This window comes from Ciconia boyciana, chromosome 25 (genome assembly GCF_034638445.1).
Source record: "Ciconia boyciana chromosome 25, ASM3463844v1, whole genome shotgun sequence".
Lineage (NCBI taxonomy): Eukaryota > Metazoa > Chordata > Aves > Ciconiiformes > Ciconiidae > Ciconia > Ciconia boyciana.
In genome coordinates this window covers 626726-652377 of record NC_132958.1, presented here as the reverse complement: position 1 = coordinate 652377, position 25652 = coordinate 626726, and the positions used below count along the sequence as shown (strand labels likewise).

The 25652-nt window shown below is 43.3% G+C and overlaps 2 protein-coding genes across 12 annotated transcripts in view; both read right to left on the bottom strand.

Moving 5' to 3' along the window:
* Positions 1-2470: 2470 nt before the first annotated feature.
* NFU1 (NFU1 iron-sulfur cluster scaffold) lies at positions 2471-17689 on the bottom strand. Of its 4 annotated transcripts, XM_072846291.1 has the most exons (9): positions 17604-17689; positions 15374-15480; positions 12362-12497; positions 9764-9830; positions 8806-8920; positions 7578-7641; positions 5071-5245; positions 4220-4308; positions 2471-3385 (listed from the first exon to the last, which is right to left on the bottom strand). In XM_072846291.1, exons 1-8 carry the CDS (start codon positions 17648-17650, stop codon positions 4261-4263), a joined length of 759 nt encoding a protein of 252 aa, XP_072702392.1. In that variant the 5' UTR covers positions 17651-17689; the 3' UTR covers positions 2471-3385; positions 4220-4260. The 4 variants fall into 4 exon arrangements, with proteins under 4 accessions (XP_072702392.1, XP_072702394.1, XP_072702393.1 ...); XM_072846292.1 differs by lacking the exons at positions 2471-3385; positions 17604-17689 and adding an exon at positions 16523-16542 and having other exon boundaries at positions 3805-4308; XM_072846290.1 differs by lacking the exon at positions 2471-3385 and having other exon boundaries at positions 3806-4308.
* A 1415-nt stretch (positions 17690-19104) lies between these two features.
* Positions 19105-25652, bottom strand: part of AAK1 (AP2 associated kinase 1) — an 87385-nt gene continuing 80837 nt past the window's right edge. For all 8 annotated transcript variants that reach the window (XM_072846410.1, XM_072846409.1, XM_072846412.1 and 5 more), the window contains one exon: positions 19105-25515. In XM_072846410.1, the coding sequence (XP_072702511.1) occupies positions 24359-25515 (1157 nt within the window). In that variant the 3' untranslated portion in view covers positions 19105-24358. The remainder of the gene's footprint in view (positions 25516-25652) is intronic.

The following is a 25652-nucleotide window of genomic DNA, read 5'->3' as shown; positions in this document are numbered from 1 at the left end:
CCGATCTCAGAAACATTAAAAGTTGGCGGCCAGCACACATGGCCACCTCCCTGCTTTCGCTCAGCAGCGAAGACATGACAGGAACAACCCACAGCAGTTAGCACCGGTTCCTAGGGCCGGCTTGTGTAGAGCACCGACCTGGAATCAAGCTGCAGAATGCTTTATTTCCCCTTTGTCAGCTGTGAAGGTGGAAGAGGGCTGACTTCAAATTCTGATATTTTTTTTCCCGCTTCCACATCTTTAGAGGAAGTCAAATGCCTTGTGGCAGCGGAAGTTGATTTCCCAGATGAGAAGGGAACTCTTAACCCATTGTAACAGCGCAAACCTGAAAGGTGATCACCAGAAATACAGGGAATATCTGTTGGCACAGAAATATCGCTCTCCTCGGCTTTGGCCAGTGTTCAAACTCTGTTACTGATCTACTAGGCACACCAGATTCATCTGCTGGTTTATTTCTGTATCGCGGGGTTCTCTGCCGCCCTGCAGTAGCTCCCAGTTCAGGACTTCTTACCACTCCTGGGATTTCTTAAGGTAATCACCACAAACCTAAAATAATCTATAGCATTGTCTGAAGACAAACAGAAAGGTATGACCCTACTTATAACGAGGGATGCCCCAGACAAACGCTCCCAAAATACATAGTTCATGTCAGCAGCACAGCAAATACCAAACTTTATGACTTAAACCTATGCCATACTTGATGTTATAAAAATGAATCCCCTCAAACCGAGGCTAACTCATCCATCCGTACGTACTAGTCTGGTGCAAATCCCTCAGAATTTTACACACACAGAAATTTAGCTCCATGTGTTCAGTCTTGAAGCGGCTATTTAATTTCTTCCCCATGAAGGCCCCAATATTTATGCCCTGTGTAACTTGTTACTTTATTCTGAGGTTTGCTGTACATACAGTACATGGGTTTACTACCACATATAGTTCATGTGAATGTGGATGTGCAACTCACTACCGAACAGCGAAATGCAAAAACAGTTTCCCAAACTCTCTCTCACAGGGGAGCCTTTTAAAATTAACAAAAGGGGTCACGGTTGGGAAAAAAATACCCACTTCTTCCTCCTCCAAGCTCAACATACTTCACTTGAAAGAGAAGTTCTGGCTAAAGTCCCGAATTTTAGATAGACTGCAAACTATTGCGTCCTGCAAAAGAGTATATTCTGTGATCCCTGATATAACGCATTTTGAATATTATCAGGTAACATGAGCCATTTCCTCCTGCTACTGCGTTGAAAGTACCTGCTCCAAAAATGCTGTCAGCGAAGGCTGTGGGTGTCGATTGCTTCACACCGTACACTACAGTGTTACCAGAAGACTGCCTTACAGACAAACAGGCTAATTGCTCCTGGAGGCATGGACTGAGTCACATCCTGACAAAAAGCACATCTCCACCTGCAAACAGTTTCAAGATGACAAGAGTTTAGCTAGCTGTAATCAACTTTCCTTGTAAAAGAGAGTGCTAGAATGGCGCTTAGGAAACATGGATTTTGTGTGTTTTCTCTATGTGAAATGGGTGAAAACAAAAATGGCTGAACAGCAGACTATAATTTTGCACTTATCTATGGCACAGCAAAAATATCAAGTACTTTTTTTCTTTAAAAACCACCAGAGTAATTTCAAGCGCTCATTACTATTTTAAATGTAATGACTAACTGCAATTTATAGAAAAACTTCACAGTCAAAAAAACCTTGCTGACCTGAGCGTTATGGCACAGCACAGCTCCCCAGCCCCCTAACTGAAGAGCCCTCTTTAAAAAAAGAACTGCAAGAACATCGCACGACATACCATACTGCCACAGAGGACGTGGCCGCCTCAGTAACTCCCCAGCTAAATGTTGAACGCTCATTAATACATTCCCCTGTTTGCCTCGGTGTCCGTGAATGTGAAAGGTTTTTTGGGTGAGCGGAGGAGACAGGACACCTCTCACTAACAGGGATTCTTTCCTTGAATTAAGCTGTTCCAGACAGAGCTTGGAAGGTACACACAGAAACTCCTAATGATTTGGGCTGACAATTTTACCACATTGGGCTGTCATAGTATTAGAGTTCATGGTTATTGTTAATGCTGCAAATACAGTTGGGTTTTGTTTTGTTCCCCAAGTGAGAATTGGCACTTAACCCCCTCCCTCTGCTTCCGCTTATCCAGAGCTGGAGAGCTCCCCCAGTGCTTTATGCTGTAGAAATGCAACCACAGCCCTGAAGAGCTTACTTTGTGGTGGGACAGTACAGATAAAAGAGGTGGGGATGCGAGCGTCATGAGCTTCCCCCTCCACGACAGAGCTTGAGGAACTTGAGGACACACAGGATACATGCTGGACATGGAATCTCTTCATTCTCAAGATCACAAGATGCTTAATCTTCAGCCTCAGTGCATGCAGGCTCAATTTGGTCCTATTTGTACAAATTGAAAGCCCATTAAAAACAAGACTGGAAATACAAAGAGAGCAGTAGAACTGGATCCTTACTGTACCTGGGAAGAGATTAGTACTGTTTAATTGAATAAAGACCGCATCTGAGAGATACATTTTATTTAACACACAAAACAGCTACTTTGCTGTTTAAGTTTTGGCTTATATAGTGCATTAAATTGACAAATTAGGCCTAAAAAGCTCTGGTTTTGAGAAACCAGAAACATTACTCGCCATTGTATGGTTTGCTGACAAAGAAGAACATGGCAGTAAGGTTTGCACAAGCTCTCTTTCAGATAGTCTGAGCCTACCTCAAGGGGAATTTTGTCATCGATATACTTGTAAGATCAGGCACTGCGTACTTCATAACTGGGTAAAGAAAGCATGGTAATTTCAAACGAATTTCCAAATCCTGAGTGGGTAATTTAAATGACTGTAGGTTATTACTCTCCGTGAAAGCTGAAGAAACATCTTGCTAAAATATTTATTTTCAAATTTCTAACAAGTAATGTAAAGTTTATGGCTACCACATGCTGATCTGCATGTTATATAAAAGATTCTCCACTGACTTAATTGATCCTGTTTAGGGACTCAGTGGAATTACACTGGCAAGAAGTGAAAGAGGGGAACACACCAGAGGCTGTCAAATCCTCGCAGACAGGGAATACTACTGTAACCATAAAGCCAAATAATCACCGCAAACTCGGCTCGACTGTGGCAGCACAAAGAAGAAATAGTATTTCCGTCAGCAAAGCCACCTGCTAAAGCTAGGCACCAGGAAGAAATTAAGTCCTACACATGCAAGTAAACAGAAGTACTCGCAAAGCCTGATGTACGTATCTCGATTTCAGACAATACATATTTCTCTTCCCGTAGTCTCTCAAACTGGAATGTGTTCTGCTCTGCCACGTCTTCCCTCGCTCAGCCAGGGCAGCCAAGTTACACATGCGCTGCACTCTTTGGCACTGCAGGAGGAACAAACAGGACATGGCATAGGTAAACACATTTTCTTTGCTATCCTGCAAGTGGAATTTGTGCCCTTAAGCACTGCACATTCATCTTGATGTTGGAGGATTATGTTAAGAAATCATCTTTTGCAAGTTTAAACAGACCACTAATAGTGGCTGAACAATTTTACTTCTAAATAAGCTAATTAGTCTCTCTACTTACTAAAGCTGATAAGGATCATCTTCTTCTAACATTTATTTAAGAAGATACAATTTTTATAACAAACAACTCACATTTTTTGTTTCTGTTGCTATTGTTTGCACAGTGGCAGTCAGCAAGTAGGTAACTTCCCACAAGTGATGGCAATATTACATCTTCCAAAATGAACAGGTGAAGTTATGGGTTATTTTTCACACAAAAACCTGATACAAATCAAAAGCTTTTTAACAAGACTTGATAAAATTAACGTTCCTGAATTTCCCAATTATAGAGCAAGGGCAGATAGTCCTGCAAGCCCCGTAAGGAAGTCTGGGGGAATAAACATTTAATATTTCTATTGCACAAAAAACAGTCAAGAAACTTTACTTCTGCCTTCTCTTTTTCTCAGTCTTGAATTTTTTGTATGAAAGAACAATGGAGAGACACATCACTGTTTTTAAAGCCCACCATTTCTTTCTTAAGACATAGTACAAAGTAGAGCAAAAGGATTCATTTTTGAATGCAGGGCATTTAATAAATTAGTAGACAAACTGCTTAAATTGATGATACATTTTCACATATATAAGTGCAACTATTTTTCTGAAAAGAAAGGCAAATTTCATTGTTCCTCAGCGCAAAGATAGTTTACGTACACCAAGAGGTAAATACTTATTTGGCCATAGGTGATGCTAGCTCAAGTAGAATTTGCTTCTTTCTCCACGTCATCATCGTCGTCAACAACCTGAAATCAAATCCAGAAGTAGCTTAGGTAAACAATTTAAACTCCCAGTCCCGTAGGATTGCACAGAGAATTTATTACATTAAACCCTTGCTGGACCCAAGAACAGCAGTTATTCTACACCACTGAATGACAATGGCCACATGAGGAAAGAAAGAAAAGCTTGCAATCAAAAATGCCAGGAGGAAATGTGGCTGAAATAATAGGAGCTGGTCAAGTTATTACAAAGGCCACTAGAACAATCACCACAGCGTATCAGATTTGTAATGAGAAAGCAAAAGAATCTGCATTTTAGCAGTCCCTTATTATGACACAAAGTCACCAAAGCACAAAGGTAACAATCACTGGCAAACACAGAGTGTCCAGTTCTGGGTTCCTCAGTAGAAGAGGGACACGGGCATGTTGGAGAGAGTCTAACGAGGGATCACCTGCCTCAACCTGCTGGCAACACTCCCCTTAACACAGATATTGTCAGCCACCTTTGCCATAAAGGCACATTGCTGGCCCGAGTTCCACTTGGCATCCACCAGGACCCAGGTCCTTTTCTGCAAAGCTGCTTTTCCAGCCAGGCAGTGCCCAGCGTATTTTGGTGCATGGGGTTGTATAGGACTTTGCAGAGCTCTGGATCTTTTGCTAAGATACTGGCTTGGAAAAGTTGCATCTATATATCCTGTACTTTTGCTTAAACTGCCAACCTGTCCATGCTGGAAAAGGACAAAGACATTCTTTTCCATTTAAAACAGCTATTATCTCTCACCAACCCACCTGTTCCACACCTTCTACTTCAGGGATGTAGAACTGGAGCATGTTCTGTATCCCGTTCTTCAGGGTGATGATGGAACTGGGACAGCTGGTGCACGAACCCTGCAACTTCAGCTGCACAATCCCATCCTCAAAGCCTTTATAAATAACATCACCACCATCTTCTTGCACCGTCGGCCTGATGGAACACGATACTCAATTTAAAGCAAGTATAGCTGAAATACGTTTCCTTCCAGAAATCTTTAGTAAAGCTCAATTTAATATACACAAAGAACTGTCAAGATATTGTAACTAAAGCACTCCTTCTCTACAACCACCTGGTTCAAATTTCCAACAACTCGTACTTTGCTGGACTCACTCACATTGCTGGCTACTGTTTTTCCAGAGGACATTCAGCAAAACATATTTACAATTAATGCAGCAGCGTACGATGGAATCATTGACATTCTAGGGGCGAGGGTAAGCACCTCAGAGTAGAGCTTGATTCAGCCTGCACAGCCATACTGGTTTGCCTTGAGGCCCTCTCCACATGTAACGATGATTGCCTCAGTTATGTGTCAAATATAATAAATAAGTGTGCGTCCTACCACACGACATATGTGGATCTGTTACCTGACTAGGGACAGCGATAAGAAGTCCTTAACTGCTTCCATAAATAAATACACAGTTCACCATAGTCTACACAGGACAGAAAAAAGCTCCAACTATATAAAAGCTTAATCCTGCTAACGGGTGAAGAACCAGCATCTGATAAGATCACATCCCAGTACTATTAGCATTTCTGCAGCCTGGTCTCCTTTTGCAAGCAACAAATGCCCAGCATTGTAACTGTATCCCCATAGCAACATTTTTTCCAGACGGAGCTAAAACCATCAAGTTACTCTAACAGAAGCTCTTTATACTGATTTCCAAAATAACTCTTTTGAGAGCTACACTCCTAAGAGAATAATCTATGAATCCGACACATTTATTAACAACTCACCATAGCAAATTATCTCAATTCCAGAAAGCCAAAGAACATGACTAAAAATTCCACTTTTCTTATTTGAAATTAACTTTTTTAACACACTGCAGGACCTTTCAGACCTACATTCCCTCCACCCTGCACCTTCTTTGAACATGTTTTTGATTGACTAAACAATGAATGCTCTGTATTTATATATATATAAAGCCTCTGCAATAAATGCACTGGTTTGTATATAGCCTCTGTAAACTATCCTGCTATAAAATGAAGTAAGATACACTACTGCTAATACTCTCATCAACGGCGTCTTGGTCCACCGAGGGGGTACAGGGGGAAGGGAAGGGAACAGAAGGAAAGAAAGAGGTGGGGAAAACCAGAAATTTGGGCAGAAATTCTGTGACCGTTACGAAAGGGCACTGGGAAATCAAGGACTAACAAACCACAAGGAGCCTCAACGGGCCGCATACCCAGCAAGAGCAGGGCCTCCTGAATGTTACTTTCTATCACGGCTTTATCCAACTGTATACTTGGGTTACATGTTTCAACACTTAGTACATAATGCTTGGGAAAAATGTTCCAGCTTATTTCTGCCTTTCTCCCTCTTTCCTTTCAGGAAAATTAACCAGTACCATGTGTCAGCTGCAAGACAACCAAAACGGTATTTTTAAATGTCACTTTTAAAATGCAGCATCTAAAAATATGAAATAAAAAAGCCCAAGTCCATCACAACTTCTGGGAAAATTAAACTGAATTCTGTGATTTTGACCCACATATGAGTTTCTGGTTCCTGTACTTTGTGAGCTGGGGAAGATGTCGCCATCAGATATCACAGCTTCAGAAACACATCAGACGTTTTCCCCTGCATCTAAAATGTCAAGTTGCTTATTCCTTACAGTTCACTTTGGAAAGCAATTAATGAGCATAAAAATATACTTCAGGTAAACAACATGATCCATAGCCACTCTTGAGACTTCATTAGCTACCACCAGTTTCTAAATTCAAGCTGTGTTAAAATACCAATAACATTGCAACAGAATGCAAGGACAAAATCCATTGAAGCCCAGACAGCAAGGGAAACTCACTGGTAAATTTTCCTTTAGAGTGTGATACAAGAGTATAAACTACTTTGGAATACTTGGAAGGGAAGGACAAGTATAACTAAAACAGAGATTAATACAACAGAGGGAAAAAAAAAGTTACTGTAAAAGCAAAGATTGTGTTGTTTTACTATTTAAAAATAGCCGGGTTGAACCCAACAGACCTGTTGAAATGCACTATAGAAAGTAAGGCTATACGCTGTTCTAAAAATCAGTCAGCAACAAGGACTCTGTTCAGCACATAGTTTGGTTAAACAGGAAAACCAGATAGAAAGTTTTCAATTAGGGGGAACAGCACTCTCAACTCTGGCCAGTTTTGCACTCTAAACCCCCACACTAGGTATTGAAACATGCAATCACCCATACCCGAAGAAAAATGCACCGTTCCCTAAATAAATCCAAACCCCAAGACTAACTCACTCCATCTAGCAGTAATGTTCCCAGTTTACCTTATTCTTGTATCCAGCAGTTCTTTAATCATTAGTACAACTTCATCATCATCTTCTGATGCGGCTTGGGAAAAGAAAAATGTGCAAATCAGAACTTGGAGAGAATTCAGATATGATTACTAACACTGTGTGTCCATAATCACAGAATGAAACAGCATAAAAACATTGCTAATGTGACTGAAACCAAAAGGCAGAAGCCTGAATTCAGAGTAAGTATCTTTTTCTGCATTAGCCTTGTTCACACCCCAGGCTTTCGCTGACAAAAACCAGTATTGGTTCAGAGTTCTTCTCAATAGGCAAAGGCCTTAACAGACAGTAGAGTAGTGCCACCTTTTAAAGGAAGCAACACCTAATATTCAGTAAGGATGTATGGGTTAAGGCAGGGTCCTCAGAAGGAAAGTTTTAGCAACCTAAAAAATTCAGCAGAAGAATTAAGAACGTGTCTGGGTTTAGCAGCTCTGGATGCAATTTTAAGCTCAGTGTTCCTCTCGCAGAAGCATTTTTAAAGACAACTTTTTCAAACCAAATAAAGTCTATGTTAATATGGAAATTAAATCCAGACGTAACAGAGCAGAGAGGAATTCAATAGTCATAATCTTCCTTAAAACACGGGAAAAATTGTTTAAGTTGGTAAGTTGCAAATGAGAAAATAAAAGGCAAAATACTGCCCTCGAGTTAAATTGTAAGTTAGTCTCAGTTACTTTCTATTACAGTTTGAAAAAGACTTATTACTATTTCTTGTTCATTTAAGACCATAAACCTATCATTAAGACACAGACAATAAGCCTGGGCACTCTTTTTTGATTTAAGGAGAGAAATAAAACCCTCTGTAGGTGTCCATACAAAAAGGATATGCAGCAACACTCAATACCTTTCTAAACACAGCCTCAGTACTTGCAAAAATATTTCACACACACAAGGCATAACAGAAGATGGCCCATACTGCCAAAACACATAGTTCAGCATAGCTCCTGTGACGATTTACTCCTCATGCTACAGCAGAGGAGAACCAGGCTTCACATTCATGGGTAAGCGACTCCTTTAGACAGTGCGGCATTGCTTCCACTAGAACACACGCGTTCTGCGAATTCTCTCCTGTGTTAATTTTAGCAGTTTTCACTTTAAATTCTCTTGCACGCTTTTCTGAGGGACAAGTGGAAGCTCTTCTGGCTGTCACAAAAACTAAACCCAAAGGCAGATACTAGCCTCTTCCTGCAGTGTGATTTACCTGTATCGGTCCTAGGTGCCTCTTCAGTAACTACAGGTAAGCCAGAGGCAAAGAAATCCATTATAGTTGCATAAATATCTGGTTTCAGTAAGTTCCAATCCAGGTCTTCACTCTCCTATGAGAATCAGAAGAAAAAAAAATTAATAAAACCAGTATCTGCCTCCTAATAATAAGTTACACAGAGATTCTTCTTACATTAAAAATATCATAATGGGCTCTCACGTTTGATGCATGGATTTGATTTCATAGTTTTGTCAAGTTCAGCTTTACCAAAAAAGTTCAGTAGGACTCAAATTATAATCGTCAACAGAAAGGCTTCCCTGTCTGCAAGCCAAGCGCTATTAAAGTATTAGCTAAAAAGAAGTGAAAAATAAAGTCTCCTAAATACATTATTTGACACATATTTTTACCAAACTGTTTCAGAGAGTCAAGTTTGTTTGGTTCCATTTAATTTTGAGCCACATTATCATTCACTGAATTGCCCTGTGCTCTTCACACAGTAAGAGCATAACTGCACGGTTACTACACAACACCTTATCTCTGCTGACATGAGCTCCACACCTTGGGTAAACACAATACTGCACAACATCCTAGTCATACAATCATCTCATTCGGAAGTATTCTCTGGAGGTCATCTAGTTCCGATTCCTGTTCGAAGCAGAGCCAGCTTCCAAGCTGACCATGTTGCACAGGGCCTCGTCCAGTCCCATGTTGACCACTTCCAAGATCAAAGAATCTACAACTTCTCTGGGCGACCTACGCTAGCGCTTACCCACACACTGTGATTTTGTTTTCTTTTATATGAAAGACAATTCCCTTTATGCCGCTTGTGAACATCGCCTCTGGTACTTTCACTATGCACGTCCAAGAGTCTGACTGGATCTTCTCTATGGCCATCTATTAGTAGATAACAATCTCAGCTCATCTTTCAGTACATTTGAATCTCTAGTCTGCTTACCTTGGTGATTGTGATGAAGTCTGGTCCAAAGAAAATACTTTTAACTCCTTCAATTTTGAATAACTGTCTGTTAAGAAAACAAAAAAAAACCAAAAATGCATACACATTTTGGGCAAACTCCTAAAGATTTATTTAAGCTGTCACAGAAAAAAATTTCTAGAATACATTTCTAGACAAAAATAAGCACTAGAACCAGAACCATTACAAGAAACTCGCAGTTACTTCACCTACAACTTAGTAAGAACCAGGAGATCCTGCTGTGAAGCAGTGTACGTAGTGAAACTGAACACATCTTAGAGGACTTTTCCACAAGATGTGTGAAAGAATTACGCTCTCTCCAGTTCTTTTTTGGAGGCAAAATTATATTCTGTATATAAAAACATTCGATCAGCATCAAAACCAGTAGGCACCTATTGCTTCAGGTAGGATTAGTGCACATACAAGGAATGTTCCTGAGATTACAGCAAGTTATTTGAAGTAGTTGCGCGCAGTAACAACTCACTTCAGTTCTGTTGCCATTAAATAAAAGGATTAGTGCCAAGCAGTCCACAAGGCTTTAGCACTCCCTTTGTGAGCAATTTTCAATATTTTTAGTCATTTGTATGGCACATAAAAAATTTGAAGATTTAGGAAAGGCTTAAGATTCATACTAAATTGCGTGAGATGGCCCCCTACAGCACGTGGTAAATTAGCGCACATCCAAAGCAACACAAGAACTGAGATGACAGGAAGGAGCACATTTTTGACAGTATCTTAAGTATAAAAAGCAGAATGAGAATGTAAAGACCAATTTCCACAAATGGTTAAATAAAACCCAACAAATTTGTCTACAGAATAAATAAATGACACTACTCCTGAAGAGTAAAAAAAAAAAAAAAAAACCTAAAGAAATCATTAAAAGTAGGAAGCACCTGGAGTTAAATACAGCATAAGGCTCTAAGAGTGCTTTCGTAATTGGGGGGGCGGGGGGGGAGAATATATTCTCTTGAAAGACATCAAAAACACAACGAATGAAGGAACTGGAAGTCACATCACAAAGGTATGTGTGATGACGAATGACAGAAGAGATTTCACAATACCCGTTTGAAAGAACTTCCACGTGTGAAACAGTTGTACGCGTATTGAGTTTTTACACCACTAAACCAACTAGATTTTTAAGTTACTTAAACAATGAAATTATGCATATGCACCAAACCATCCCAGATCAATTAAATAATTCTCCCCCCTCCCTCCAGGAAGCTTTTATTACTTCTTTGGAAAAGGAATATTCCCTTTTAAAATAAATGAGTATTATATTTACAAAAACCATAATCTGGGGTTTAACGATACGTAGTAGACAATTTTTTTCCATTAACCTGCACAATACGCATAATGAAGCTGTTTTGCCATGGTACGCATTCTAGCGCATGCATCTGCTTTGATGAAAATGTCTATTTGCAGATATATGACAACAAAAAGCCACTCTGACAGTCAATTGTATTCTGCAACCTGATGCACCTTGACAAAATCAGATCCTCCAGCTTCAGCATTTCACTAACACGTCTTGATGTCCTCAAAAACCTTTCACATTGTATTTATTACTTTAAGTCACAGAGCTTTGCTTGTAAAGATCCCATTTGCTCTCAAACAACTCTGCAAGACACCTTTGGAAACGTTAAGAGCCGCACATTTGATAACCCTTCAGTTCCTGGAGAGACTGTCACATGAAACAGCTTCTGCTTTTGCATATAATTCTGCCAACATACACAAAGATGGCTTAAACCGGGCTCTCCGGAGGTAAGCTATTGCAGCATTTCTGGATCTCACCTTCAAATCGAAGCCCTTTCACCCACGTAACAGGTGAAGTTTCTTTTCAGAGGCCAATGTGAAAGCAATGACAAACGTGCAAAAAAGGACGCTTCCAAATATTCCCAGAGAGGCTTGTGATGGTGCTCCAACCCCTTCTATACCAAGATCATATGAATCAATTATCTGCTCAGCAATTCTTACTCCAGATTATGCACTTCGGTATTGAAAGCTGCAACTCCCAAGACCTGTTACAGGTCCAGCCTGAAAGAGTGGGCCAAAACTGGCTTTCCCTTGACTGAAACGTTACAAACCTTTTGTGAAGGAAAAATCCATTGGCTTCGAAGTTCAGGTTAGCACCAGCGTCTGCCAAATCAAGCAAGCTACTACATTTAATTCATAGTATTTGGGGACTATTTACTTCCTTATGCCGTCTATTTCCCAGTTCTGAAAAGTTGCATGATTTCCAAGTAACTACTTGAATTAAGAGCTTTCTGATGGGAATGATTTTGTGAAATCAGGGCCAGAGGTCTCACTGGTGATACAACAACTGTTCCAAGAATACTGATTTATAATACCACTCAATCCAGTTGCATAAACCAGACCATGATGCATTCTGCTAGGATACAGCCATGGGGAGTACAGACACACAGAAAGACTACTTTAGTAACGACAATCTTCCCGGCTTTAATTTTATGCACAAGGAAAGCAGCATTAAAAACTTAAATCCAACCAAGCTGCTCCTGAGTATAAGGAAGAGCAGAATGACCAGAAGCTGGTCCCCCAAACAAATTATGATGTGTTTAATAATACCTTGCTAAAGGTGAGCAAAATGCTGCAGCTGGTGTGGAAAACTCCATGGTCCTTGACTCCAGCACTTCCTTCCCTGGAATAAACTTCAAACTATTTGGATTTGGTGTGTCCTGAGTTTGAATAAACATGCCTCTTACTGGAAATTAGAAAAAAAAAAACACAACACAAAAAGAAGAAAAATAATGTAATCAAGCCTAAGTAGCTTTAATGAAAGTCAAGGATTCTGATGACTTAGCAAGCCAAGACCAGGGTGAGCACTGTGCTACAGCAAACAGCAGCCTGTGCAGCCGTGATACTTTAAAAACACAGCACAATGGGTTCCAGGAAAGCCTCCAGACAGACATGAAGACTGATAAACACAGGCATGTTATCTCACAAGGAACAAGATGCTAAATGGAACCTTGCCTTTGCTTCTTTTGCTAACTTTTATTTACTAAAAAGCATCCTGCTGCAACAGCATCAAACTGCATGAGGCCAGTACCATCTTCACTTTCTACTGAAGGCCAAGAGATGCAACCTTCATTTCTCTGTTGTGTTCAGGTTTTTTTTACTTTATGATCCTCAAATGCTGTGAAGTCCCTCTTCCAGCATTATCACTTCCTGTTCAAAGCATTCTCAGTTTTACTAACCCTCTCTTCAAGATACACATGATTTACGGGGTTTGGTTTTTATTTCATTTTTCAGCACTACAAAAAAAGAAAAACAAGCATAACAACAGTTACAGTTGTTATGTTTGTTTTCCTTTTTTTTGCAGTGCTGAAAAATTTTCCAGAGAGTGAAAAATTACAGTAAGCTATCACTTATCCTCCAGAAATTGAACTGACCAAACAATTCTAAATAAAATTATTTACAGTTCACTGGTAAAGATGTTTAAAAGACAACATTTTTACTGAAGTTCCTTTTGCGGTGTGGGTCTTTCTTTCACTAGAAGGGTGTAAAAAAACCCTGACCTTGACTAATATTTAATACCCTATATTTAATGGTGTACATTTAAATAGTGTATTTTCCTGTAGACATGTCCACGCAGCATATGCCTGATGTCCCACTGAAACTGCACATCACTTTCGGACAGTTTCCCGTGTTCTAATTCTCCTTCTTTCTAACTCTCCCTTGCACATCAAATAACACAATGACATACAAACATTCAGGAAAGAAAAAAATGCATTTTCAAACCAAAAATCTCTAGGAACTAATATTTATAAATAAATTATACTTGAGAAACAAGCTCATATAACTTCAAAAAAAAATGCAAGAGAGGGAGTTAAAGCAGCAAAAAGAGCTGACATTTTCATTTTCGTAAAATGCCATTTTGCCCGTGACTCCCTAGTACTAGATGACAAATCACGCTATTTATAAATTGCCAAATCGTTACTGCATGTGCCTGTCATGGTAACAACCCCTTTGACTTGAACATACACAATGGCACTACATCTTCTTTTCTTTTTTTTTTTTTTTTTTTTAAAGGAAAAAAAGAGATAGCACAGAAGTACTTAGTTTTAACATGAAAAGAATAATCCTGATAGAGCGACCAACTAGTCAGCTTTATCCATGGGGACGGAAGAACCACTCATCTTCCAGATCCAGCTGGCACCCAAAATCACATCCAGCATAACAGCGTAGTTTACAAATAACCAGCAGCGGGGGATTTGGATGGTGTAAATGGGAGTATACCCTGTCCCATTTTTGAGAGCAATGGGTCACTAACAGCTATCGTACATTGTTCACCTAGCACCCCCAACACCCTAAAACACAAATGGCTGTATCAGCTCTCAGAAGAGGTGTCCATGTGGTAGCCACTGTGTTTTAAAAGTGTCTTCTGCAGTTGAAGATCTGCCTTCCTAAGATCAGGTTTTTCAATCATTAATCAACCCGGAGAGTTCTTTGCACAGCTGTGAATAGCCCATTTGGAATTCATTATTCAGTAGTTGGTAACTGGCTGTATTTACATCAAACACCTATATCATTTCTCTCAACCCTCTGCGGAACGCTGCGTATACCTGCTTATTATTCTGTTCTGCCGTCTGCTCAAGGTAAGAGAAGAGGAAGATGCCAAATAGAGGCTGACTTTAGTAGGACACTTGAAGAAGCAGGTAAAATACTAAGCCTACTCGTCAGACTCTACCTGTTGATTAGAACTGAAATAGAAAAAATGGCTCTGGACCAGATAAGATTGGACTTCTATGAAATCAAAATTTAAAAGAAACTTCTGCGTGAGCAGACTCATGTAAATATGATTCCATTTATGACTAATTCCATGCAACAGCAGCTGCAGAATTTTTTTGTCTTAGACTTTTTCTGCTACAGCACTGGAGAGCAGTTGCTAAACCCCTCAGGCAGGTGCTAAAGCACAATGTTTTTCTGCGGTGCAAGTTTCACAGATTTTTTCTTTCTTTCTTTCTTTTTTGAGCATTACAGCCTACCAAAAAAAATGGTAGGTACAACAAACTCAATCTTAAACATTGCTTTTTCAGCGTAATACCAAGTTGCAGATAATATTAATGGAGAATGCCATTAATACACCATACATGGATGCATGTTCAAGAGGGGGAAAATTTTTAAAAAAAGAAAATATTGCAGCTCTAAGAATGAAAGACTTCGCTTTCATCCTTGCTAGGTTCTATGTGGATGGCCAGCAATTTTATCTGGCAGAGCTCAGCAGCTGAAACAGGACAGAAGGCAACACGAAGTCTTTCACAAGGGATACATTTACGCTAAGACAGAAATTAAATTAAGAAATGCAGCAAAGCCCAAATAATATTTTGCACCAGCAAAGCCCCTTGTAAGTCTTGGCAGCTGAGTGACACAGAAAAAACAGGTATAATCAAGCACATTGTGAGTCATCCACGTCTTCTCCCCAAGCTCCAAATGTCCAAGTGCACTAGCCCTTCATTAAAAACCACCTAGGAAATCTTATCACACTCGGATTTTAGAAAGAATAGTAGGCTTTCATTATTACCACAAGACATAAAAACTCACAATGCGCTCATCTATTCATTTTCAACAAGTATTTACCTGCACTATGCCACACTGCAGATGGAAGAAATGGTTTCTTCTGCGCAAGTTGGTGGAAAGAGTGTTGAGTTGTCAAATTATGGTCTTTTAACATCGTACGACAGAACCTAGAGAAAAAGTTTTAGTAACAATTTCCAAATCACAAGTTTGCACTCCCCCACTACCCCACAGAAAGCATGCTTCACATGCTCCTAGCAACCTCAGAACTCAGCAAGACGCTCACCTGCCTTAAACCTCTCAGGTAATGTAGCAAGCTCACAGGCTAGCTCACAAAATGTCGCTCACTTTTTCCCCTTTTCAGTGCTCCCTCTCTCTCATTTCATAAGAAAGCAGACACAACTCTACAATTTTAGCCACCTAAAAAAATTAATCCAGACTCCTTCACAGTCACTAAAGACAGCCAAACCCCCTTACTTACCTATTACAGAAGAGGACAAATCACCTTAGAGGAGCCTTTAGTCTCCCTTTTGATAGTAACAAGCACCTGGAAATCTAGCTTGGACTAAATACCTAATTTTCAGAAGATTACAGACAGCTGAGATGAATCCAACCCCAAGCACCTGAGGCTAAATGAAGGCCAGAATTTACTCCTGCACTCTGTGGGTTTCGCTGGTCAAACATAAGGCTCTACTATGACTCTTGAGAGATACAAGACAGGCTAAAAAGAAAATGCAATGGCCACTCTTACACAAACAATTCTCATAAGAAAAAAATACCAGGACAACATTTGGATAAAAGATAAAAACTCTATTAGCTACACGTACCAAGGCATACCTCACCCCTGTCAACCTCTACGTATTTCTTCTCTTTGGGGAATAAAGAAATTCAGTATATTCCAGTACAAGTACCATTCCAGAATTAAACCAGTTAAAAAGAGGCCCTGCTCCATACTGGCCACATAATTCGCACTAGCAGTCAAAATAGAGATGGTGTCAACTGCTCAGATGCAGTTAAGAAGGGGGAGAGCAGAGGGGAAAAAAGAAAAAAACATTAAGAGAAAAAGCAAGGCAGAGGGATGGAGTAACAGGCCTAACTTTCAAAAGGGTAAATACTTGCTTGCACATCCGATTTCCATAACTGTATGCACAGCCGACAGCATCCAAGTATTTCAGAACAAAGTGAAAATCAGAAAATGTAACCAAAACCCACCTCATGTCACAGATAGCAGAGATAAACATTACATACAGAGGACTACTATCTCGTTTCTCTCCTCCTGATGGGTACAGAGGGGGGAAAGCAGGTAAACAAATGACATCTGCAGGGGCTGTTACTAAGGGAGGAGGCGGATTCTCTCGGGGGGGGGGGTGGGGGGCTGTCATAAATCAGAACAGAAGCACTACACCTAGGCCCAGATTGCTCAAACATGGGAACAAGAGAAAAGCTCTATCTCATGAAACGGACCTCCCTGCTGCAAGTGAGGGAGACAAGAACACAGAAAAAGTCTAAATCATGTTATTTGCTTACTTTTGTGGTCTTGATAGCAGGTACAGAGACCACAATGGGATGTGTGAGGAAGGTCCCCCCAAAGAGAAAAGTTCTCTTTTCTCCCTTTAGCTTTGGGGAATAAAGATTATAGTCCACGGCACGGGGCAGGAGGTGTGCCCATCAGCACACGATCCTTTGATTTTCTACTTATTGCATAGTCTTTAGCCACTATAGGGGTAAATTTCCCCATATTGCTTGGCCCTGAGCATACATGTGTGGGGGAGCTCACTGCCCCTCATTGCATGATCTTGTGCGCATGTGGGGGGGGAGAATTACTCCTTGTTGCACGGTCCTCAGCACATGTGGGGGGGAAATTACCCCTCACTGCATGATCCTGAGCACATATGGGGAGGAATTACTCCCTGCTGCACCGTCCTGAGCACATGGGGGGGAATTCCCCCTCATTACTCACAGCTACGTGCGCAGGGCGGTGAACAGTCCCTCAGGGGAAGGCCCTCAGCACCTGCGAGTCGGGGGGGGGGAACTAACGCCTCGCTGTTGTAATGGGGCTGGGGGAAGAAACAGCCTCTCGCTGCCCGTCTGTAACGAGGAGAAGGACGAAATAACTTCACCCTCGTCCGCCCTGCTACAGCGGGGAAGGAAAGGGGAAAAGCGAAGAGAGCCCGACGCGGCCGCCCCCCAGCCGCGCGGGGAAAGGGCGAGAGGGGACCCCTCCGGGAACAAGCCCGGCTCCCTCCTCCGGGCCGGGGCAGCGAGGAGCCGAGGGAGCCCCGCAGTCACCTACCGGCCGCCCAGCCCCGCAGCCGCGCCGAGCCACCGCGCAGCCGCCATCTTGGCGCTCCTCAGGGCCGCCGGGCGCTGCCGCCCCGCCCCGTTCCCGCCCTCGCTGAGGCGGCCCCTGGCGGCGGCGCGCGGCAACGGCGCGCGGCAAGGGCACGCGCCGCCTGCAGAGGGGTGCGCGGTGCAGCTGGGGCTCCGCTCCCCCCGCAGCACCCAGGGGCTGTTCCCCCTGCACCCCCCACCCCGCCCCGCCCACAGGGGGACGTTTCCTACAGTCAGCACGTTTGCTAAAAGCATAAAGCTAGGAATACTTTTCCCCCGCATCTCTAAAACCAAAGCGCCACCTCCAAGGGTAACACTTTTTTTTTTTTTTTTAATAGGTACTTTTCTTCTTACCGTTGCAGCACATTAAGGCCCCACTGTCCGTGTCCCAGCTGCTGGCATCGCTTTATCACCCTCTGGAAGGAGCAGCATGGGTTACCACACACAGGGCTTAGAAACAGCCCCCTCCAGACCAGGTTTCACCACAGAGCCCAGTAAAACACAAAAAGCCTTTTCCCCCCTCCAAGTCTCACAAGCCATCAAGAAATTGCAAATTCAGCCCACTCCCGAGTAACCTTCCAGAGATGGGGGCTGCAGAAAATGTGTTTGTTTTGATGACAATGTATTTGAGCTGGAAGCTCTTGGTTTTGCAGAGGGCAGGCGCTGCCGACATTCGGGGCTGTCGCACAAGGAGGAAGAGGGGGAAGAGGAGGGGGAAGAGTCTCCCTGGGGAGGAAAGAGACGCATTTGCAATTTCAGCAAGACGAAGAGGTTCCAGTTTGTGTCTGGGCCACAGCTGCCTCTTCCCCCCTTAGTATGATTATAGTCCTGCCACTTTTGGACCAGAAAGTCACTTACATTAGGCCAATCATAGCTGCTTATTGTCTTACAATTAACTAATACAACCTAAACATCCAACAAAGTTCTTTAAACAAAGTTTCAGCCCTTCATTTCAGTCATTCCTCGCTGGATTCGCTGTACTTTGGCAGGCAGCTGCGCTCACAGAAAGCACGTTTTCCCTGGGCTTTGCCAAAACCTATTCTTGGATACCCCCGTGTTTCCCCCCGGCACGCGTGCACAGCTCAGCGTGGCACGGCACGGCAGCGGGCGGTCACGGACCGTTTCGCTCACGTACAGCGGATCCTCTTCGGGGATGGGTTTGTCCTCTCGTGCAGCAGGCTCCTGTGTTTGCGGGGAGGGCTCAATAGCTCTGCACTGTCTTGCAGCATTGCCCTAGACATGAAGGTTTCTCTCCTGGAAACTGGAATATCCACCGCTTAAAGCCTCTGCTTGTAGCAGTTGAGATCAGTTTGACTTCACAACTGCCAGATAAAACAGCAGGGACAGACGGAGTTCAGTACCTTAGTAAGGAAGAACTTACTAAAACCCAGATTCTTTGTATCCAGCAAAAATATTTTGCATGGGAAGGGGAAAAGGAATGCACAGCAGAGAAGATGTATTGTAATCAGATACAGTTTTAATAAAATGTACTTAAGTTTACAACTCGAACATTTCTTCATGATTACCAGAAACACAGATGATCCCACCCGGAGTGCAAAAACTTGACTCCATCAAATCTGCAAGTCAGAGGTACTTCCAAGACCGCTAAGAATTACCTTAATAACAGCGTGGTGCAAACAAAACACTGCTCTCTTAGGACACGAGTCAGAGACTGTTTGCCACAGTTAGTGGAGATCACAGACGCTTCCAGCTCCGGCTTCCCGCTCCATGCGGAAACAAGAGAGTTTCTTTCACTGCCAGACTCGGCGTGTAGTGACGCTCTACCAGCTGCATCCTACATCGGAGCAAGCACCCTGCCCTCCCCACCCCTGCGAGCAACTCTTTCTCCCTTTGGAGAGGAGGGATCGGGGAACAGTGGATCATCATTATCCTTCTAACTTCACAGGGGAGTATTTCTAGGTGTGTGTGACAGTATTTACCCTACCTACGATGGAAACTACAGGCCGTGGCTTATTTTTAGAAACACTAACGCAGCTGATCAGGTTTCAGGAATGTGTTTCAGAACTGGAACAAGATTTCACTGTCAAGATACTACTGTAAAAATGCTTTGGAGTCTTTTGGTGTACTGAAAGGCCTTGATTTAACACCATGAGAAAAAAAAACCCACAAAAATTCAACTCCCCAACATAAGTGTCTTTGGTGGAAGCTGAGTTAAAGTAACCAATAACCACTTTGGAGTGATTGAGAGTTCAGCGATTAAACAGATCTCGCTCAGGCTTGCTTAAGTCCCACTGAAGACGTGCTTCAGGTGCTGTGTGTCATGATTGCTTACACGGGTTTGCTGTTACAAGCTTAATATCACCTATGTGCTCCATGCATAGTGTGCATTGCAGATTGAGTGTGCGCTGGCTTCAAGAGACTAAGATTGTAAACTTAACACCACGTATGACTAGTACTGAGCTGGCTGGAAGGGAGAGGAGATACAGGGAAAGTCCCAAAAATACTGCAGCAGGCTGCGGAAAGTGCAGGTTAACACCACGGCGGCTGGTCCCGTTATGTGCGCTGTACAAACGTCATGGCAGTGAGGCACAGAGAGCCAAGCCAACTGCTTTTTTTTCTTTTTTTTTTTTTGCATGCAGAAACTCTGATTAATCACTTCGAAGAAAGACTTTAAGTGCATTCAAGCTGAAGTTGGCAACGGGTAAGAACCAGTCCCTTTCCCAGCACGAATCTAAGATTGTCGCAGGACTGCAGCGATAACTGCGGCCCTCTGGCCGTGCATGAGGACCCAGGGCAGTTAACAGAATTTACTACAGCTTTAAAAAAAGATGAAACCAGTGGTTCTGTTCAGAAAACTGACTTCAAAACGCTGCATTGAGGCTGTACCGGTCTTATTTTATTAAGATCACCGGCTGTGTGGCAAACAAAACAATTAGCATTATTCTTCCACATTCATTAAAAACAGTAAGCTTCAGACACTATGGAAATGAAATTTCCACTTACAATTCATCACGCTGAAGCTGCAGCACTGGCAGTGCAGGATTAGGAGGAATACAGGCTGGAAATGAGAAGGGTATCAGACTAACAGGCATTGAAATTCAGTTTTCTGACCATAACCAAAACTCCCACTACTTCATAGGTCACATGCAGAGATACAAACAAGCTGCCTCCACCCCCCCAAAAGAGATTTAAAACCACTTAAGCACTGGATAGATGCTGGCAGGATCATTAGCTTCTGGGGCACGGTTAGCGTGCTCTTTGTGTAAAGTGCTTGAAGAACATAAAAGCTGCCAAAATGCTAGCTGGAAATTCAGTCTGACCCGACCTGAATCAGGGCTGTAAACAAGCCCGCACACCTTGCTGCGCCTCGGTGCATTTTCCCTTCCTCCCTCAGCTGGCAGTGCAGGATAGCAAGCTCTGAACTACGTGCAGCTCATCTCCGCCTCGCCAACACGAACACACACGCGAGAGGCAAGGGGCTCCGGTCTGAGCGTGAAGGGGAACGGGCTCGTGCTCCTCCAGCATCAGCTCAGTGAGACCTGGATGTGGCATTGAAAGAAGTTTCACAGAATTATCCGAAAGCAATTTTTCAAGTAAAAACGAAGGAAAGGAAGGAGAACCTGAATCCAGTTAGCAGGAGAACCCGAATTCAGTTAGCAGAGGTAATACCCTGAACTCACATCTTGTTTATACATGGTACCTGCTCGCTCCAGCAAAGCGTCTCCCTGTTCCACAGATTCACCCCTGCACCGCCAAGGCCTGACCTCCCTTCCAGCAGCTTCCCGAGCAAATTTAACAGCTCGAGGCCAAATTCAGCCTCCTGGCTGCACGCACGGCCATGACACAGGTTGCATGCTGAAACAAATCTGGGCCCTCACGCTCAGTCTCCTTGGTATCCCTTGAATTCACAGTTTGCTATTGCAGTCGTTCTCGGCATCTCTCACTGATCCAATCCAGCAACAACTGACTTGGCGGGGGGATATATTTAAAACAAAAACCACCACTGCCTTTCAGGTATATATTTAAACAGAAAACTCAATGACAACAAAACGCAATAAACAACAGCCTCAGCTTTGCTGAAGAAACATCTCAAGGGAAACCCGGAAATTTCTTTACAGTACTTCTGTTTTCAAGAGATGGTGATGGAGGACAGAAAAAACCCTAAGCCACCAGTAGGCACCAACATTACTTAACTCTGAGCGTAGCAGAGCAGGGCAGAAGGTTCCCAGCTCCCCATAACACGACCGGACCTGGGCTCGGCAAGTCACTATTTGCCAGCAACTGGGCTATGCAAGCCAACGTAGCCTCCTTGCATCCAAGTGTTCTCCCTCCCCACCCCAGGGCTTTAAGACCTCGGTCCAAGCTTCTCCCTTTCCCTTCCAGGCAATCCCCACACCGAGCATGTCCAGCAGAACATTTGGCTCATCTCTTGCAACTGGAGATATTTTGGAGGGGAACTGGATTTGGGGAGGGGAAAGGAAACGTGGAGCAGTCGGTAACTCCTATTTGCAGATGCTTTGCTAGTAGGCTCCCAACATTCAGGGGTTTTCCATCCATCCTCCCCTTACGTTGCTGGGCTTAAAAGTCAGCAGCGAGTCAGCCCCAGACTGTGCAATGTTCTGCTTTGTTTAAGCAGCCTTCACATGCACCTTTAATATGCCTATTGCGTTCCTTTAATGCTTATTACTTGGACATTGGACAAAGCTATGTACTGGAGATGGTGTCAGGTTTTTCTTCCCTGTAAAACTAGACTGAAGTCTATTTTTGGCTGCAGAAGCTCTCCCGGGTGTGACTCCAGTGAGTTAGGAGGAACTACGGCCGATCCTTCCCTCTCCTAGAGTGACAGTACTCACGGTACTTTCTCTCCGAGTACAAACACATCAGAAAGGAGGCAGGGCAGGAACCTGCTCCACATATGACCGGATCTGATCGCAGCAACCTACCTGTTGCTCCAACAACTCCCCTGCAAACACCCCAAGACCTCAAAGCCACTCGTGGGAGACCCCCAAGCACAAAATATGCCCTTTACCCTCAGCGTAAGGCTCCAGTTCACATGATAACGAACAAAACCCCTTGGGAAATGGCCACCGCAAGGATTTTAAGAGACTTGACCATATGCTACTGGAGTCAATGGGGATGTTTTCCATAGATGTCAAGTCCTTAAAAGTAAAACCACCAAAATTTTTTCTTGGGAGACATTCTGCAGCACCAACACCTGTTAGGAGGAAGGATTACTGCACCACAAAGACTCATCAGTGACTGGGAGCCCAAAGAGTCCCTGTAACTGGGTATTTTGAAAGCCAGTCCATGGTTAGAAGTAGCCTTTGCGGGCTAGAAATAGCAGATCCAAGATAACTTACGCAACCAGGCATTTCGCAAAATAAAGACGGGAGGTTTCACTCTTAGCTCTGTCTTATGTTAGTGAAAAGCGAGGGGAGCAAAGCCTGCTTTGTTTCTGCCCAGCTGCCAGCCCAGGTGACTTTTCCTCCAAACGCTATACTAGGATTCACTACGGCAATGACTGAACAAGCAGTAAGTTGCCGTCTTTCTCTTTGGGACTATGGTAGAAAGCACAATATTTCAGAAGGAGAGCAAATGTTACCAAAGGAGTGCGAATGGATCTTTTTTAGGTTCATCCTTAATCAACAGGAAAACAAAAGGCAGAATTTACAAATATAGAGTCAAGTTCTCCGTTAGTATAAATCACTCTAACCGGATTGCAGCAAATGCTGAATAACACCAAATGAGGTATGTCGATCAGGACATCTATCGAGTCGTTTGCATAATAAATTTTTCCATAAGGCGTATTTTTAATACTGTAAAAATGCACGGCTCTCTCCTCCACAACCATAAGCAAGTTTCTGGGTCCTACACTTTGGCATTAACCAGACAGGAAGTACACATGTAAATCTGAAAGCTTTGCCTGATCATTCGATTTTCCAAACAGCAGCAATAGTAACAGCCTGACAGATTGCTTTGCTGAAGTTCCCGCATCTGGGAGTTTGCAAGACAAGTGACTGAAGGCACTGTGAGTCCTTCCACTGACTCCTCCGGGCTCCGGCACAGGACCCGGGCAGAAGCACTTCCACATGTTACACGCCACAGCGAGCAAACAAATGCTGCATGTGCGATACCACGGCTCTGCTCACATCAGCGCTGCACAAACCTGGTACCAGACATCGCCTGCACGGCTCTCGCTCAGTGTGCACATAACCTACGAACACACGCGACAGAATCACTCTGGAGCCACGGCTGCCAGGTTTGCCATCACTGCCAAGCAGCAGGAATATACAACCTTCGCTCTCTTCCACAAGTCCCCACTGATAGGAAAGAAGTCGCAATAACCCTTTAACCTGTGAAATCACTTCCTTTCCAGAGCACTAGCAAGTCCTGCTTGACTTGCTCTGTAATTAATAAACTTTTTCATTCATCTTATAATGCATTTCCCCAGCCAGGATCAGGATCATATTACTGGTTTGGAAAAGCATCTAAAAAATAAATGGGGGGGAAAGACAGTGAGAGGAGGAAAGTAAGAAGCAACTGAAAAGGATATGAAGATCCTGAGAGCCAGGCGTTCAGACTAACTAACATAACTTAAAATGGTTCAACTATATATCACTGCAAATAGAGTTCTGACCAAAAAATAATTTTTTTTTAATATATATATATATTGCTATGTCATTCATTTCAACTAAGAGGTTCAAGGTCCTGTGAGAGGTGGTCCTACAGGAAGCGCACATCCCAGCTCACAGCAGATTAAGGCTTTTGCTTTCCCGCTTTGGAAGGAAAGGGCGCTGAAGCAAACGGATCCCCGCCGGGCAGCTCTGTAGTCCTGGAAGACAGAGGGGCAACACAGACAGATCCTGCTATCACCTGTCTGTTGGTCTGAGAAACCACTTTGTAAGCAGCTATGGGCTTGACTTCGAGACCCTGCCCATCTTCTGGACTGTAGTGACGGGAATATTTTGATAAGGATTGCGGACGGAAAGGCTTGTTAACCACGGAGCCCAGCACGGCTTCCTGGGGCAGCGCGTGTCCTTGGTTTCTCTCACTGGGCATGCCACCCTGCTCTTGCAGCACGCCTTTAGAAGGGATGTTTTCCTGGGTCTCCATGGCTCTTACGGAAGAGGGATGAAGACTGCTCGGCTGAGTAAACCCAGCAGAGGGATACGGAGATCTTGCCGAGGCCGTGGACCCATGCGTTGCTGAATCCAGGCTTGGGAACATCGGGTTAGCTCTGTGTTGGACATCGCCCCCTTGACTTAGGAAAACGGGTAGTGCGAACGGTTCCTTGGACATACTATGGGAAGTCAACTCCTCCATGCTTTTCTTTTTAGTGAAAGGGGCTCTCAGAAATACATCTGCTTCTTCTGGATGTCTAAGAGCCACGTTGCCCTTGGAGATGAAAGGAGCTTTGGTAAAGACATCCACCTCATCAGGCACTTTTCTCGAGCTGCGGAAAGGAGCCGTGGCAAAAACATCTGGTTCATTAAAAACCTCCCCGGTGTGCAACTGGAAGGCAGGGAACAGCATCTCCCCTGCCCTAGTCTGGGAAGACTGGGAGTGGGGATCTTCTTTGGAGGCCTCGTGTCTTTCCCTGGGGACAGACTGCAGGAACCCGGCGCACCACTTGCAGGCTTCCTCCTCCTCTTCCGAATCCATCAGTAAAGGCCTGGACCCGCTACAATCCAAAATATCTCCTTCGTGGTCTGTCCCCTCTCCTTCGCTGCTGTAGAAGGAACTGTTGCTTGAAGGACCGTCTCTTGTTAAGTAGTCTGACTCTGAGTTGTGCTGTGTTTTCACCTCCAGTATCTCAGACTGACCCTTGTACAAAGCACGTCCATCATTGCCAGAAGGTCCTTTACAGAGTTCAAGAGCTACAACTGGGAATAGGGCCGGATCCCTCTGCAGACCTAAAAATGCAAGAGAAAAGTGTTACTCAACAAGCTCCATCTCCTTCGTCATAAATAAGAATGAAAGGTACTTATTACACAAGAAATGTCATGCCATTCAGATTTAAACCACCGTCACGCATAGAAAATGGGAAGGA

Bases quoted from the DNA above. Each gene is read 5' to 3' on its own strand.
- NFU1 (XM_072846291.1), bottom strand. From the start codon at position 17,650: ATGGCGGCTGCGCGGTGGCTCGGCGCGGCTGCGGGGCTGGGCGGCCG. The intron at 9,831-12,361 runs GTATTATTAAAC...TTTTCTTAACAG, and splicing joins TTTTGCTCACCTTTAGCAAG to ACAGTTATTCAAAATTGAAG. The intron at 4,309-5,070 runs GTGGGTTGGTGA...ATTTGATTTCAG, and splicing joins AAGTAGAAGGTGTGGAACAG to GTTGTTGACGACGATGATGA.